Source organism: Vulpes vulpes, chromosome 13 (assembly GCF_048418805.1).
Source record: "Vulpes vulpes isolate BD-2025 chromosome 13, VulVul3, whole genome shotgun sequence".
Classification (NCBI taxonomy): domain Eukaryota; kingdom Metazoa; phylum Chordata; class Mammalia; order Carnivora; family Canidae; genus Vulpes; species Vulpes vulpes.
The window spans coordinates 144,136,200-144,152,354 of record NC_132792.1 but is presented as its reverse complement, the minus strand read 5'-3'; the positions used below and the strand labels follow the sequence as shown (position 1 = coordinate 144,152,354).

The following is a 16,155-nucleotide window of genomic DNA, read 5'->3' as shown; positions in this document are numbered from 1 at the left end:
AGTCAGCAAATCCCTTCTATGTGCTCAGCACCATAATTAACTAACTGTACACGAGTGATTAAGATCTGACCCCTGCCTTCGGGAACTCCTTCTGTTTGAGAACAGTCGCCGTATACACTCTCTTGCAATGTAGTAGATTTAAGGTACTCTACTTGAAATAGATAAGAATGTTTTGAGGGCCCAGCAGAAGGAAATGGTCATTTTTGGAGGGAGAATTTGAGAAAACTTCAGAATAGTGGTACACTGAATCTTCCTTTATGTACATAATCTTTTTCTTCTGAACCTTTCTCAACTGCATTCCCAATCCATAAATTAAAATTTTTTAATAAACTTAGAATAAATTTTAAAATATGACTATTATATCATTGGACAGGAGAGACTCCTGGGCTGAACACTAGAAGAGAAATTATACTTGTGAGTTTCTCTATTCACAGTTATAACTTATCACAATGAACCACTCATGTCTCCTTTAGCAAAGTATTTTTGCACTCACAAAGTCTGAAGAATAAGATTAAATGCACAGGTCACCTCCACCCAGGGTCTCTACTTTGCAATTTGGGATTTTCCTGGTAATGACATTCATTATTACATTTGGCTTATTTTCTGCTATCTTGTGGTGTATCAGTTGGCAAATTTGAAATTTATTACAACTATCAGTATCTAAGCAGTAGGTGAATATAATAAATCACTTATTCCAAGATGGTTGTGATATTGTGATTTATAATAAATATATATTTGGTCTTTGTCCAGTTTCTGGTGCAGAGTTCCTAACACTCTTGCAATTTTCTGTGATGAGAGCAATAAAAATGTCCTATTATGTGAATGAGGTGACTCTTAGAAAGCAGCTAAGGATGAGGGCCGGTTGCCAGGAGAACCAACCATGTGATCAGAGGATTGGAACTTTGAGTCCTACCTGACTTGCACCTCTGTGGAGAGAGGAGGGACTGAAGGTTGAACCAGTCACCAATGGCCAGTGATTTAATCAAATATGCCTATGTAGGGAAGCCTCCATTATTTTTTTTTAAGATTTTATTTATTTATTCATGAGAGACAGAGAGAGAGAGAGAAAAGACACAGGCCGAGAGAGAAGCAGGCCCCAGGCAGGGAGCCCGACGTGGGACTCGATCCCGGGTCCCCAGGATCACGCCCTGGGCAGAAGGCGGCGCTAAACCGCTGAGCCACCCAGGCTGCCTGGGAAGCCTCCATTAAAACCCAAAAGGGCAGGTTTCAGAGGGCTTTCAGGTTGGTCAACATGTGGAGATATAGGAAGAGTGGTGCACTCACACTTGGGAGAAGACAGAGAAGCTACAAGCCCTCTCGCCATACCTTGCTCTTGGCATTTCTTCCACCTGGCTGTTCCTGAATTATGTCCTCTTATAATATACTGATGGTCTAGTAAGTAAAATGTTCCTCTGAGTTCTGTGAGCCACTCTAGCAAATTAATTGACCCAAGAAAGGGATCATTAGAACCTCCAAGTCGGTGGCCAGTCAGTCAGAAGCACAGGTGATGACGTGGGCTTGTGACAGGCATCTAAAGTTCAGGGAAGTAGGCTAGTCTTATAGGACTGAGCCCTTAACCCGTAATCTGATTCTGTCTCCAGGAAGATAGTATCAGAGCTGAGTAGAATTGCAGGACATGCAGCTCTTATCGGAGAATTAATTGCTTGTTGATGTGGGGAATCACTCCTCAACCTACAGACAGAATTGTGACCAGACCCATAATGGTCTTCTTTCTTCTCATAAAGGCCCGACATGCAGCAGAAATTGGAGCCGATGGCATCGCTGTCATTGCACCTTTCTTTCTCAAGCCATGGAACAAAGGTAAACAGATAGTCTAAAACACACAGTGCCTTACATGGTCCACTTCTTTTTGACTTCATTCAAACTGGTTATATTGAACTTACGAAAGTAGTTGTATGGACTAACGGTGTGCAGTTGCAGCAGTACAACAGCCGTCCAGAATATCTGGTCTCCCTGGATCCATGAAAGAAAAGGCTCCTTTAAGAAGGGCTTCAACTCTTTTTCCAAGTGACCTGATTAAGTCATTCACCAAGCCCCAGGTCAACCTACAGGTGCCTGTGGTTGAGTCAGGTGTCCATTCCTAGTCGAGTTGGCTGTGTAGAATGTCAGAGTCACATGGCTTGGAAATAGTCCAGCAAAGCATGACTATTTTTCTCAAAAAAGAGGAATGTAAGTGATGGGCATCTTGAGACTATGTGTTCTATTCAAGGTTGAGTGACTAATGAATTTGAGGGAGATTTCACAGAAAGATCCATTGTCTCCCAAAATACCAAGTTAATTGCTTTCTCCTTCTTCTCTGCTTTCTCTATGGAAACTATTTGTAGTTTCCAAGTATACTGAGTCTTTTTAATCCTTCTGATTAGCCAACAAAGAAATATAAATTTTGAAAGGATTGAAAACAGACAATCCATGATTGCATGCATGACTAAATAAATTCATAGCCAAATGTGATTGAATCAAAATTATCGTGAAATATCATCTATTATTGGTAGAAAATAATTGTTAACATAGGATAAGTAATTTAAATTCTGCCATTTGGGGAATTGAAGATGAACATTTTAAACGTTTTTTTCACATGGTTATAAAAATTTTACATGAATACGTTTCCCAAAAAGAGTAAAGGAAAAATAATGAGTTCTACATAATAATTTTGTCAAATATTTATCAGGGACAGAGTACATCATCACAGTATTCAGATGGAGTACCTAAGATTCTCTCTCCCACTATCCAGTATAAGCGAGTCTGCTGGATCCTCTACAGTAATGTCACAGTGAAAGCTTACAGAAGATGATGTTGGAAATTGCAAATCCTCAGTAAACTAGAATGAATGCTCTTCTGCTGCTGGATTTCTCCCCAAATGGGAAAAGTGCCAACCCCTGGTTGAATTATTGTGAGATGTGCCACTATTCTTACAACTTCCCTCTTTGAGCAAATGTTTATCTTTTGTTATAGAATTTTCTCAGTTACAACTTGATGATTCTGATCCTAATGCAAAATCCTGTGTTCACTGACCACATTTACCCCTGTGGGGTAAGAGCACAAGAGTCCTACTGATGGGCTTCTGGCTTTTATAAGAGTATTCCATGAGCTTCTCTTATTATGTGGGAAGGTTCATGCCAGTTTTTTAATGGTATTTTAGTACAGTAGGAAAGCAATCATCTTACTTTGGCCTTTCTACAGAAAAGTAAAACTTTGAATGAAGCAAGTTGCAAAGACATTGCAGTAACCATCTCAGGGATGGTAAGAGTGATAGAGAATTTTCAGCTCCTGAGAGGGAGGTTGCAGTTCAATAGACGGTTAATTTTTTACCAGGGAAAGCCAGTGTTTTATACTTGTTCACATCATGGCTTTTCCTGCTATTCTTTCAGATGTCTTGATTAATTTCCTAAAGGAGGTGGCTGCTGCCGCCCCAGCATTGCCATTTTATTACTATCACATTCCGGCCTTGACAGGAGTAAAGAGTAAGTACCATTCCATGTTTCTCTCAATGTTTCTTTCCCTCCATCTCTCACATCTTACCATTTCACTAAGAAACTCCCACTGCATTTCACTCCACCTCATGTCACAAACATAAAACTGTTCACCAGATGGTTCCAATTGGCTCCAAAATAAGTCAGTCTTATCAAAAATAAGTCACTCTCAGGCAGCCCCAGTGGCACAGTGGTTTAGCCCCGCCTGCAGCCTGGGGTGTGATCCTGGAGACTGGGGATCAAATCCCACTTCGGGCTCCCTGCATGGAGCCTGCTTCTCCCTCTGCCTGTGTCTCTGCCTCTCTCTCTCTCTCTCTCTCTCTCTCTGAATAAATAAATAATCTTTAAAAAAAATAAAGCAAAATGGTCTCCTCTTTAAAAAAAATAAGTCACTCTTATCATTGACACTAACTTACAATGAAAGTTTTTAAGCATGAAAGATGCCTTTCTAGCAGACACCTTTTGTCTATCACACATACATCCACTTCTTATATGAGAAGACACAAGCCTATAAGCCCTGGAAGGACATCCACTGTGTCTACCTTGTACTCTATTGTATTCTCAGTGCCTGGCACACAGGAAGTTACTCTGATCTTTCCTCACTTTTCTTTAGGGCTTTTCTTTTATGGTTACTATGCTTCTCCAGGAAGGAGATTGTTAATTAGAGGAAACTTATTAGGGGATTATTATTTTTATTACTTATGAGAGACACAAAGAGTATTTTTTAGATTTTATTCCTTCCTACTTCCTTAAAAGAAAAAAAAGTAGAAGTTGTGCTTTGGAAACATTCATATGTTGTCTTTGAGAAATGGAAACCTTGGGGCTGAAATCTGATAAATATATAGGAACTACTAGGTGAGGGTCAGTGATGTCCATTAAAGAATAGCCCCTGGCACTCAGTGCAAATGTGAGCGGTGCTACAAGATGGGATTTGACATTTTCTGGATGTGTGCAGATTAGTGAGGTATTTACTGTTTTGAGCAGTTCGTGCAGAGGAGTTGTTGGATGGGATTCAGGATAAGATCCCCACCTTCCAAGGGCTGAAGTTCAGTGACACAGATCTCTTAGACTTCGGGCAGTGTGTTGATCAGAATCGCCAGCGACAGTTTGCTTTCCTTTTTGGGGTGGATGAGGTAAGTCACCCACTGGCCTATCCCAGCCAGTTAGTTGCCCTCCAGAACAATTTGTAAAGCTGTTTATGTAGCAGCATCTTGTCTCTTACTCTTTTTCATAAAAGTGAATACTCTGTGTCTGTTTTTGATTAGCAACTATTGAGTGCCCTGGTGATGGGAGCCACCGGAGCAGTGGGCAGGTAAGCCTAGCTCATTTTTCCCAACAGTTATAAATGGAAAGTTCCCCCCACCCCCACCATGGAGGCATTGCCGCCTATGTGGTTCTACTTCTTGTATGGACACCATATCTAACAAAAAATGGCCTTTCCTTCCCCTAGTCTTTCAGTAAAAAGAAATTAAGTATGGCTTAGCAGTTTGTTAGCAACTCAGTCATTGTTATTATATTAGAAGCATCTGTTGCAATTAGAGGTAAGGCCCAGGAGCTAAGAGCATGCACAGAATTTGGCAGAAATTACTTGGTTGCTAACAACAGAAACCCGTTGAAAGTAGCTAATGTGGAAGAAGATACATTATTATAAACTACTGGGAAATTACATAAAACTCAAGAGGAGGAAATGCAGCCAAGCCTCAGAGAAAATGAGAACCCAGGACAGCAAAGCTGTCAACAGCCATGGCAGATGGCTCTCCGTCTATGGTCCTCTGGAGATTCTACCCCTGCATCTCTTTGCACACCTCTTTATTTCCCTCTCTTGCTCTCCATGTGTATTTTTCATGCTTCAGTGTACACATGGCCACTCGTGGCTGCCCAGTCATGGCATCTCAGGATATTACTGGCTAACACTCCCTGTTCATATCTGAGTCCAATCAGCTGCAGCCAGAGAAGTAGAATTCTGTGGCCTGATGCCTACTCAGCAGAGGCTTAGGGAAGGCAGGGAATTCAATTAGCATCTCCACTGCACATGTTAACTTAATTCATTAGAAATGTGCCTGCAAGTGATTGATTGAAATATTCATATTAACTGAAAGTGCATTTCCTCCCTATAGGAAAAGTGTAGGAGAAGCAAAGTAATAGTGATAACGTGTCTTGGTGAGCATGGCTTTGATGAAGAATAAGTTAGCTGTATAATCTCAATGGCTTATTCACCAAGCCAGATTGGCCTGCAACATACATTGTCACCACAAGGACATTTCTACCAAGGGAACCTGAATGCCTAGATCTACTGACCATGAAATTCTTACTAGTTTTGTCCCCAAAGATGACTTTTGTTTTTTGGCCTCCATACTAGGCATTTTAATTTTGTCCACATAATCTGTGAGCGAGGTACATTTCATTAGACTTTATTTCTTCTTCATTATAATTATACTCCTCTCTAATTTAATATGCCTAAGAGCCCTGAAATTTGAATTTTACTATTCTGAAGCTCCTCAAATATGTTGTGACTTAGGAGTGTTTCACATCTATAAGTGACTTATCTCAGCTATTATATTTTATTTTTCCTTACTTTCTTATGAGAAGATAATGTGAACATCATATTCTTGGAATCCCTTACTGTTCACTCTAGGGTCTCCATATGTGAAATACCAACAACACTCTGTTCTTGGTACATCAAATATATTTTTTGGAAACTGACTATATGAGAAGCTGCTAGAAACTGGGGAAACATCCCTGTTAAGAATTTCTATAAATGTCTACCTTGATGGTTTTTCTAAGAATTCTGTGATTAGGGATCCCTGGGGCGCAGCGGTTTGGCGCCTGCCTTTGGCCCAGGGCGCGATCCTGGAGACCCGGGATCGAGTCCCACATCAGGCTCCCGGTGCATGGAGCCTGCTTCTCCCTCTGCCTGTGTCTCTGCCTCTCTCTCTCTCTCTCTCTGTGTGACTATCATAAATAAATAAAAAAAATTAAAAAAAAAAAAGAATTCTGTGATTAGTCTGAGGTACTTGTCTTTACTAGTAAAGTTGGAGGGTTTTTTTAAGTCCACATTTTCTCAGATCAAATAACTTATTCTCACTTTCATTTTTGCTGAATTGTAGATAGCGGCGTGATGTGATAAAAGCCTTTGCCACAACTATATAGCCTTCTTTAAGTCATAGTTTCCTCACAATGAAACAGAAGCCAGGGCTGTGAGAGGACGAGACATGATTTATGTCAAGCACCTAGAACAGAATAGACCAGAAATGATCTCTCATTTTATTATGATCCTTATTATTATTAGAAAGTAATTGCTAGGTAATATGTAAATTATATAAGCATATAAATTACAGGTAATGTATAAATTGGCAGAGAATTCAGATAATCTGCTGGGGCTTGCCCCATTCACCCAGTTCCTCAGCATAAGGCTTTTAGGCCTCACCTCAGATACTATATTTTACCCAATAGTTCGAATCTATATTTGTGCCTGTGCCTGTGCCCTCGGGCAGGTGTTTAGCTACCAAACACACCTCCACCTCTAGCTTTATCCCCTTTATTCTAATTTTATCCTTTTCCCACTTTCCTTCCTTTCCCTTTATCCCCTCTGGTACTCTGTGCCTCCTCTTGGCACTGCTTACTGTTGCTGGACAACTCAGAACTGAAGACACTTGATCTCTAATAGATTAGGGCCAAAAAAATAGTCTTTTGGAAGGCCTGGTATATTTTTTCCCTTTTAAGCATCAAAGGGATTTAAAGATCTAGACCTCTCCTGCTGAGTTACTGATCCTGCAGTATGTACTGTTTTCTTTCCAGTACCTATAACTACCTGGGAAAAAAGACAAACCAGATGTTGGAGGCTTTTGAACAAAAGGACTTCTCTTCAGCCCTGAACCATCAGGTTAACTTGTTTTTCCCATCATATAAATCACAGCCACTTTTTTCCCCCACTGGATAATTCTTATTCTCTCTCATGTGCACTCCTGCCACACCTGCCCTCATTAAAATTGCTTATCTGCATCTGTCTTTACTTTCCTTCGGCTTCTTACTGGCTCTTGTTTAAAGCCAAACCTATACCCATTGTCTGTGTTGCCTACGTGTCTAATCAGGACAGGCCCCGTAAGGGAATGACCTTCTCTGTCCCTCCTGGAAATGATCTTATTTGTATTCTATGTTCAAAGTATTTTTGTGACAATAAAACAATAGTGATAGATTTTTGGGGAAATGACCATATGCCATCCTCTTGAGGACTTCACACCCCAATCTCCGGAGGATATGAAGAAGCTGTGAAGCTGGTAACCTAAAATAGGGAGACTTAATCCAAAGTCAGAGCAGGTCAGTCATCTTCACCTACCATGTGCTGAGAACTGGGAGCATCTACCAGGCAGAAACAAGAGCCAAATGAGTGATCTTAAAGCAGATGCTGGCTTTGAAACAGGAAGACAAAACCAGCAGGAGCTGATGGATGACAGAGAAGACCCCAGGGGAAATGATGGCTGCTGTTGATGTTACACGGAAGGCAGGCTAGATGTCCAGGGAATGAAGAGCCTCATGAAGGGCAGAACCAGTCTCGCAGCTGGGTAATATGTGTACTTGAGGTAAGTGGAATGAGGTGGAAGGAAACAGCAGAGGCAGAAGAGAAGGACTTTTCGGAGGCCAAGAGGTGCAGGGATTTTCAAGGTAGTAAAAGTAACTGGAGTATCCCAAGAAAGTAAGTAGGAGTGAAAGGCATAAGCAAGATCAGAACAGGTGCTCAGTCCCAATAAGTTAGTCTCCCAAAGAAAATTATTTCTGAAAATTCCAACCTGTTCTGAGTTGAATGACAGGGAGCCCTTCTGTTTAGTAGTTTCTTTTAATGTCTGGCTCAGTTTCCATTTCTTTTTACCCCATGAGTCCCACTCAAATAGTCATCCCACTCAAAATGGTATTGGTATGGAATGTAGTTTACCACATTCTTTGTCTTTTCTTACAGAAGGCTAGTGTGAGTGGGTCTCACTGACTCCTTTATTCATATGCTAAGGGCTGAGTCAAGTGCATAACTTAAGGAAAGCTGGTCTCTTGCTATAAAGGAATTTGCAGTCAAGTGAAGAAGCAGACAGGCAAAAAGGGCAGAATTTATTCATTCTCATGGGCTTAAATGCCATCTGTTATATTTACATAAGTGAAATGACACATATAAGTGATGTTCCTTACTACATTGTTTATAATAGCAAAAGACTGAAACAACCCAAATATCAGTCCATAAGGAAATAGTTAAAAACATTATGTTTCAGTTATGCAATGGAATTACATGCAGCCTGTAAAAGGATGAGATCATTTTCTGTGTATAGATCTGAAAGGATTCCATGATATATGATATATTAAGTGTACAAAAGCAGCAGACTACAGAGTTATGAATGTAATGTATTACAGTTTGTGTATGAGGGAGAAAAGAACATATACATAGATGTTTGTAAGGCTCTGGGTATTAAAATTTCATTCTTCACTGAATTTTTTGTTACTAAACTAATGATTAAAACAACGTAAAAGTATTATCGAAAATGCATCTCTTAAATGGATGAGAGTCTGTCTTTTATGAATTAGTTCACGAATTCATGGATAAGTATTACATAATGCTAGAATGAGTTAAATTTCAGCATCGATACTATTTGTTTTTTTGTTTTTAGAGAAATAAGTGCTATGAAACCCTGTTCTTGTAAATCAGTAGTAAGAATGAAAGAAATTTTGTCATCACAATGTCACTCAATTCTTTGCACAGTTTTTTGGGTTGTGTTAAAAATCACAGAATGCTTTAGTGATTTTCAGCTGACAACCTGAGTAGCAACATTGAAAGCAAAAAGTTGAAAGCCCTATGATTTTTTAAAGGACTCTTTCCCTGTTAATTAGAGGAATTGCTTTGTCATTTTGTCGATGCCAATACCAATATTTTGATCTGCTCCTTTATTTGGTTCCCAGGGGTGTCCCAAGGCAGTGATATAGAAGATATGTCTTTATTTCCTTCAAAAGTGGGATAAGAAGCACTTATGAAAGAGAAATCTAAAATGACAACCTGCACCTCCATGCAAATTCGTAGTCTCATCAGTTTTAGAAAATAGCACTTAATGGAAGTGGAGGATCCAGAAATTATTTATTCCCATAAATCTTAGCCTTGGCTGAGCGCCCCTTAGCTATCTTAGAGAGTACCCCAGAAGCTAGTGTACCTCACTTTAAAAACAATCACACTAACTGATAAGTTTAGATGGATAAAGATCAGCTAGATGGATAAAGGGTGCCTACCGCCATCTTAAGTCTATTGTTCAATTCTATCTTTGGTGCTGCTTTTCTGCATGGACCTTTCTTATAAAACTTACATGTATGAAAAAATCTTACCGTATCCTGGCTGGTTTTCAACCATCCTCACTTGGCTGTTTTTGTCCACTCTGACAGGGCTTCAGAAAACTAAGGTATATGGGCCTTTTAGTTTGGGGTTTCTGTCCTTTGACCTCCAAAATTCTTTAATTGTTATCACAGCTTAGTGATGCTGACTGTAGATTTGTTTTTCCTTTCCAGTTTTGTATTCAGAGATTTATCAACTTTGTGCTCAAACTAGGTAAGTTTCCTGCTTTGTTTGCTAATAGGATAAAGGAAATGGAACACTATCACTTTCTTTGAGGGTTCAGTGAGGACACCTTTTAATGTTCTGTTGCAAGCAGAATTTTATTTCCATACTAGCTTCAGGGCCCACCCTATAAAATGGAACCTAGTTGGCAGGTCTCTGGCACCCTTCAACAAATCTCATTCCCCCATCTTAGCACTTTGTTGGTCTCCCCACTCTGCATCCCATCTTTTGATCCCTCTGAGCACTCCTTCCTGCTACTTGCCTCTACTCATTAGAGTTCTAGCACACTGTGGCTGATTGCAGCCTGAGTACTTGGAGGAAGGCAGTCTGAATATAGATCTTACTAAATTGTGAATGACTGACAGCTCCCCCAAGAGTATTTGCAATGTAAAAAGAGTTTATTAACATAAGTAAGCTCAAGTGGATGGAGGTTTAGATAATATGACAAAGTAAAAGTTGAGGGAAATACAGTGAGTTTGCATAGAGAAACCTTCTCAGGGTCTCCTAAATATTACCCCATCACAAATGACAGATGCCACCATTCATCCCACTCCTGAGGAGACTGACCCTTCCTGAGAACCTGGGTCGAGTCCAGAAAAAGTTTTAGGTTTATTCTTGGCAGACCTCCCACCTCCCCATCAGAGCCTGTCTTGTCCTGGCAACTCCTGCTGAGCCCCAAGCACCTATTATGTGGTATGTCCCTCCTTCTTGCAGGAGGGAAGAAGCTCTCAGCTAGCTCCCTTAATCCTTCAGAGACAGTGTTTCCCATTTGCTTTTCACTTTCATGATTTTTGTCATATTTATGTGCCATAAGTACAATTAATTACCTATTATTATTCCCTTGTTCTAAGCAATGCTTTTCACAAAATTGTGATTTGGCATGACAGCTATGCATGTTCCTAAGGTGCATTTAAATAAATATTGAACTATTAAAATTAGAACTACACTCGTACCTGTGTATATATAAGATCATTCTGTATACCAGTATGATACTGCGACATTTTTGCCAACTACAGCTCTGAGATATTAGCTGAAAGAATTTACTCTCTTGCCAGAATATTTGCATTTTAAAAGTGGACTGACTCAGGGCATCTGGTTGGCTCAGTCGGTTAAGCATCCAACTTGATTTCAGCTTAGGTCATGATCTCAGGGTCATGAGATCAAGCTCTGTGCTGGGCCTGGAGTCTGCTCTGGATATTCTCTCTCTCTCTCTCTCTCTCTCTCTCTGCCCTTCTAGATAGATAGATAGATAGATAGATAGATAGATAGAAAGAAAAAATGGACTCATGAAGATAATTTTTATGGTTTAAAAGAGCATATCTTTAAAGAAATCATTTCAAACTTCCCTGGCGGGTTGGAGCATTCCTGATTTAGGCGAGGAGAAACTTAATAAACTCGTAGTCTTATTATGAGAGTAGCTCCCTGATCTGCCATTTGTAAGAAGCCTGGGACGGCCATTTTGCATTCATCAAACTATTCTCTGTATCTTTGGTCGTGCTATTTTTCTTCCAGATGCTCAACTGTTATGATTAGTTAGCTTAGCAAAAGAAAGTTACTTCTCATTACCTTGGGCTTAAAAGCCATAGCCAGTTAAAAAACAAGTACCTTTTTTTCTGTGCTGTGTTGTTTCTTTAGATCTACCTTCAAAATCCCTAATTCTATCTTCAGCTCTGTTTTTTTTTTCTTTTTACATTTTATTTATTTATTCATTAGAGACACAGAAAAGCAGAGACATAGGCAGAGGGAGAAGCAGGCTCCCTATAGGGAGCCCGACTTGGGACTAAAACCCAGGACCCTAGGATCACACTCTTAGCCAAAGGCAGATGCTCAACCACTGAGCCATCCAGGTGTCTCAACCACTGAGCCACCCAGGCGTCCCTTCAGCTCTCTTTTCTACTATTTCATTTCACTAAATATATATTTTTCATTCCTAGTATTTTTGTTTGCTTTTTCCCAGGTCTTTTTTTTAAGATTATTTATTTATTTTTTTTAATTTTTTAAAATTTATTTATGATAGTCACAGAGAGAGAGAGAGAGAGAGGCAGAGACATAGGCAGAGGGAGAAGCAGGCCCCATGCACCAGGAGCCTGACGTGGGATTCAATCCTGGGTCTCCAGGATCACACCCTGGGCCAAAGGCAGGCGCTAAACCACTGCGCCACCCAGGGATCCCTATTTATTTATTTATTCATGAGAGACAGCAAGAGAGAGAGGCAGAGGCACAGGCTAAGGGAGAAGCAGGTTCCCTGCGAGGAGCCCGATGCAGAACTCGATCCCGGGTCCCGGGATCACACCCAGGGCCAAAGACAGACACTCAACCGCTGAGCTACCTAGGTATCCCAATCTTCTTGTTCTTTATATATATGCTCTTCTATTAGCCTATGGCTTCTAGTCCAGTTCTTTTATCTCTGTGAGGTCTCTTTCAGAATTTGGTATCCTCTAATCTCAGGATGTGGGATTTGTCAGTTGTGCATTTGCTAGCTCTTGTGCAGCTTCTTTTTCTCATGTGTTTTGTAATTTTTAACTCTGAACTTGTTTTCAGAGACTGTTGTTTTCTGGAGAATCCATTCTGCTCTGGGTTATAAGGTGTCCTAACAAGTGGTTCTACATTTGCCTCTGTTGGACACTATAATTTCACCAATTCTAACCAGTTTTTAGGTTAATTTCTTAGTCTGGTTTTTACACCAAGGGTCTAATGCAAATATGGTTTCAGCATTCATATGTGGCACAGGCTTGGGATTGATTCCTTTCATATGATCTTTTTCCATCCACAACCTGGCAAAAGTCAAGCTTCCTTGCCTCTGTCCCCAGGCCAGCAGGCCAGGTTTTCTTCTACTGCCTTTCATAGAAGGCTGGCTACCAGTTTTGCACAGGGAGTTTAGTTTCAGCCCCCTGCTATGCACAGACCCAAGGCTTCATCTAGCATTCCTGCCCCAGCTTTATAACGCCAGCTCTTAAATAGCAGCATCTTAAATAGCGTCATTCTCAGAGACTTCTTAGATGTGATTAAACTAAATTCTCTCTTAGCAATGAAGTCCTGTGTCATGTGATCCATGCAGTATATCCCTGAATCAGATTATGCTCATGCACCACTTGGCTTCAGCAACTCACCACACCGACCTCTTTATTCCTGATACCATTGGTCCCTCTTTCTTGCTTTTGAGGTTGACATTGAGTCTTCCTTTGCTTTGTTTTGCAGCTTGTCAATTTTTTGAAAAACTCTCTACTTGTTCTATATGTTCAAGGCAGAAAGAGGGATTCCCTATGTCTGCTCAGTCTGCCATAGTGATAACAAATGTTCCCCTCTCTTCCACCTTATCCTATTGTAGAAGTCATTGTAAGAAAACGATTTCTTCTTTGGAATGTTTGTGGCAAAGTGGATGCTCCTGGTCATATTTCCTTGTTTTCCCATCTAGGTTTTGGAGTGTCGCAGACCAAAGCCATCATGACTCTGGTCTCTGGGATTCCAATGGGCCCACCCCGGCCTCCACTGCAGAAAGCCTCCAGGGAGTTTATTGATAATGCAAAAGCGAAGCTGAAGAGCCTGGATTTCCTTCTTTCCACTGATTTAAAGGATGGAAACTTTGAATCCTGTAGCTAGTGCCTCTCTCATCAAATCAGAGTGTGTACCTTGTAGTGCATTCATTTCTCAGAGACTTTTAGGTGAACTAAACTCTTTTCTAGCAAAGGAAATCTCACCTCAATCAACAAGTGTTTAAGTATCTTCTGTGATGCTAAAAATGTTTTATTTTGTGAAGGGGCAAAAACTGTAAAAGGAGTCATGAGCTCTGAGTCATTCGATATTTCACAAAGTTTTTGTGGAGAAATTTCTACTTATATGGATGAAATGGAATCAAGAGGAAAATTATAATGATTCATTCTATCTGCCTTTAGGAGCTTTCATGATTTTGATTTCTGATTCTTAATCCTATTTTAAAATTATCTAATTTTAAACCATTATAATGTACTTTCATTTTAATAAATATTCATTGGACTCTAGGACAACTCTGAGTTTAGGCAGGTACACTTTAATGCCAAATTACAACATGACTCAACTCTACACAACTATTAACACCCCAACTCACTTCACTGCTCAGTCTAATTCTAGAATAGAATTCTAGTTAATTCAGATTAACTGTGATGTCTCAGTTTCCCCCCAAAACACTGGGTTAGGTGAAGACTTGCTTTAGTTTTTACCGCTAAAGGGCCCATTTAGAGTAAGTTTTCATGAAACAAAGAAAAGGTTCTCCCCAAAGATGAACGCAAGTCTCCACCTCTTGCTATACAGGGAATTTCTAAAAGCTCAAAGTCTCAAAGAACCAAAGAGCTCTCCTGGGCACCACACACTTTCCCTTTCCCCATTGGGAAGAAAGTATCTCCCCCATAGTGCCCTGAATTATTCTAAGTGAAGGCCAACGTCCCTTCAATGGTAAGCCCAGGGGCTACTATTATTTCCTGATCACACTTCCAGCACATTTCTTCAGTAAAGAAAGATTTGGGGAGAACCCAGAGATTTCATTCTGGCTTTCCCTACACATCCTCTTTACTCTCTTCGTTCTCGGTATGGCTGCTTAGTCTCCTTTCCAACAAATCCTGGTGAGTGCTTCCCAGTAATAAAGTGTATTGTCAGTAAACCCTTGGTAATTAAACCTTACTTTCCAGGCTATCAATTACCTAGGATTTTGTTTTTGTTTCTTCTCTAATGAGTCTCCTCATTGACAAAAGGAAAGTATTGAAATTCATAATAGTTTTACTCTCTATATTTTATCTCTTAAAAAGAGAAACCTTTTTGAAATGAGAATTTGAAATTATCTGTGGATTTAGTTACCCTTGCCAATTGATCAGCTGGTTAAGGGTTATATTTATGGCTCCTCACTCTTTTTTTTTTTTTTTTTTTTTGCTCAGGAATGACATGTGCCATTTTCTCCTATTTCCTTCTCCTTCAAGAATAAGACATCAGAGTAAAAAAATGAACTGCAGTGACTTATGTGAGCTTATATTCTCTCACTGAAACTTTTCTTTATAGCCATTAATTTGAAAAGGAAGAAAAGGGAGATTTTTGATTGAGGAGGTGTCATATCCTTACATAAGTATACTAAAGCCAAATTAATTTTTTCAATGAAGATAAATCTTGACTATCCACTAAAGAAAGAACTCTGTTTTTCTGTTTTCATTCTTCTGAAGTCAGTGCTTAGATAGCTTTGAAGATGTTTAATGAAATCTTGTGAACACAGAGAGAAATGAGAGAATTTTTTTTAAATGACCAGGGTTGAGTTTAGCTCTGTGTGTTCTAACATCCAACTCCTTGGAAACAAGTGTTACACAGCAATAGTTACTAATAATGCCTTCTATCAAAAGTAAACTTTTAGAGTATTATAAATTTACTGTTACCTTTGAATTTAGTTTTTAATATTGAAACTAAAATAATGATATGAAATTCTTCACTCAGCACACATGGATTTTTAACCATGTTTGTTTCAAGATAGAATTATGAGATTAATTCATTGAGGCTGGTGGAAGGACAAAGTGATTCCAGGGACTGGTTTTACTTAGGATTTATTCACAGATGTAGGAAAATGCCATCTCACTAGTGTACATGGGGAGTGGGTAATGCATATTCTTCCCTGAAAGTCTGTTTGCTACAACTTGAGAGAAATTTCCTTTTTATGATCCATGAAGGGTACATAAAATCCCTTCTGTCAGGACTCTGAAGCCTGAGAGAAGGCTAGGTTGGGCTGGGATAAGGGACATCCTAAAATGACTGTAGTCCAAGACCAGGACCCAACTGGGCTCCCTTGGGCTTTCACATGAGGAAGAATGGAGTGGGACTTACATGCCTGTCAAAGTAAGAAAAGCAAAGAATGGATCTAATCCATTCTTCCACTATCTTTATCACACACTCACTCAACCCAATTTCCTTCAGTTAAACTAAGAAGGAATCTTGGAATCAAAGTTGTACAAATGGCAGAGCTAAGCCCTAGGTAGAGGTGGGGCATTGCCTTGCACTCTGGGTTCCTGGGGCTGAGAAATGGCTACTTGGTGGACAGAATAACCCAAATCATGTTTTCACTGCCAACTCCTTTGA

At 39.9% G+C, this 16,155-nt stretch overlaps 1 protein-coding gene across 7 annotated transcripts in view; it reads left to right on the top strand.

Moving 5' to 3' along the window:
• NPL (N-acetylneuraminate pyruvate lyase) overlaps positions 1-15,221 on the top strand; it is a 37,489-nt gene extending 22,268 nt beyond the window's left edge. For 4 of the 7 annotated variants that reach the window (XM_072733231.1, XM_072733226.1, XM_072733228.1 and 1 more), the window contains 7 exons: positions 1,746-1,821; positions 3,390-3,482; positions 4,476-4,624; positions 4,757-4,803; positions 7,290-7,374; positions 10,023-10,062; positions 13,487-15,221. In XM_072733231.1, coding sequence (XP_072589332.1) covers positions 1,746-1,821; positions 3,390-3,482; positions 4,476-4,624; positions 4,757-4,803; positions 7,290-7,374; positions 10,023-10,062; positions 13,487-13,671 — 675 coding nt within the window. In that variant the 3' untranslated portion in view covers positions 13,672-15,221. Of the gene's footprint in view, positions 1-1,745; positions 1,822-3,389; positions 3,483-4,475; positions 4,625-4,756; positions 4,804-7,289; positions 8,072-10,022; positions 10,063-13,486 lie in introns of all 7 variants that reach the window. The other 3 variants (XM_072733230.1, XM_072733229.1, XR_011996365.1) reach the window with 2 other exon arrangements.
• The last annotated feature ends 934 nt before the right edge of the window (positions 15,222-16,155 follow it).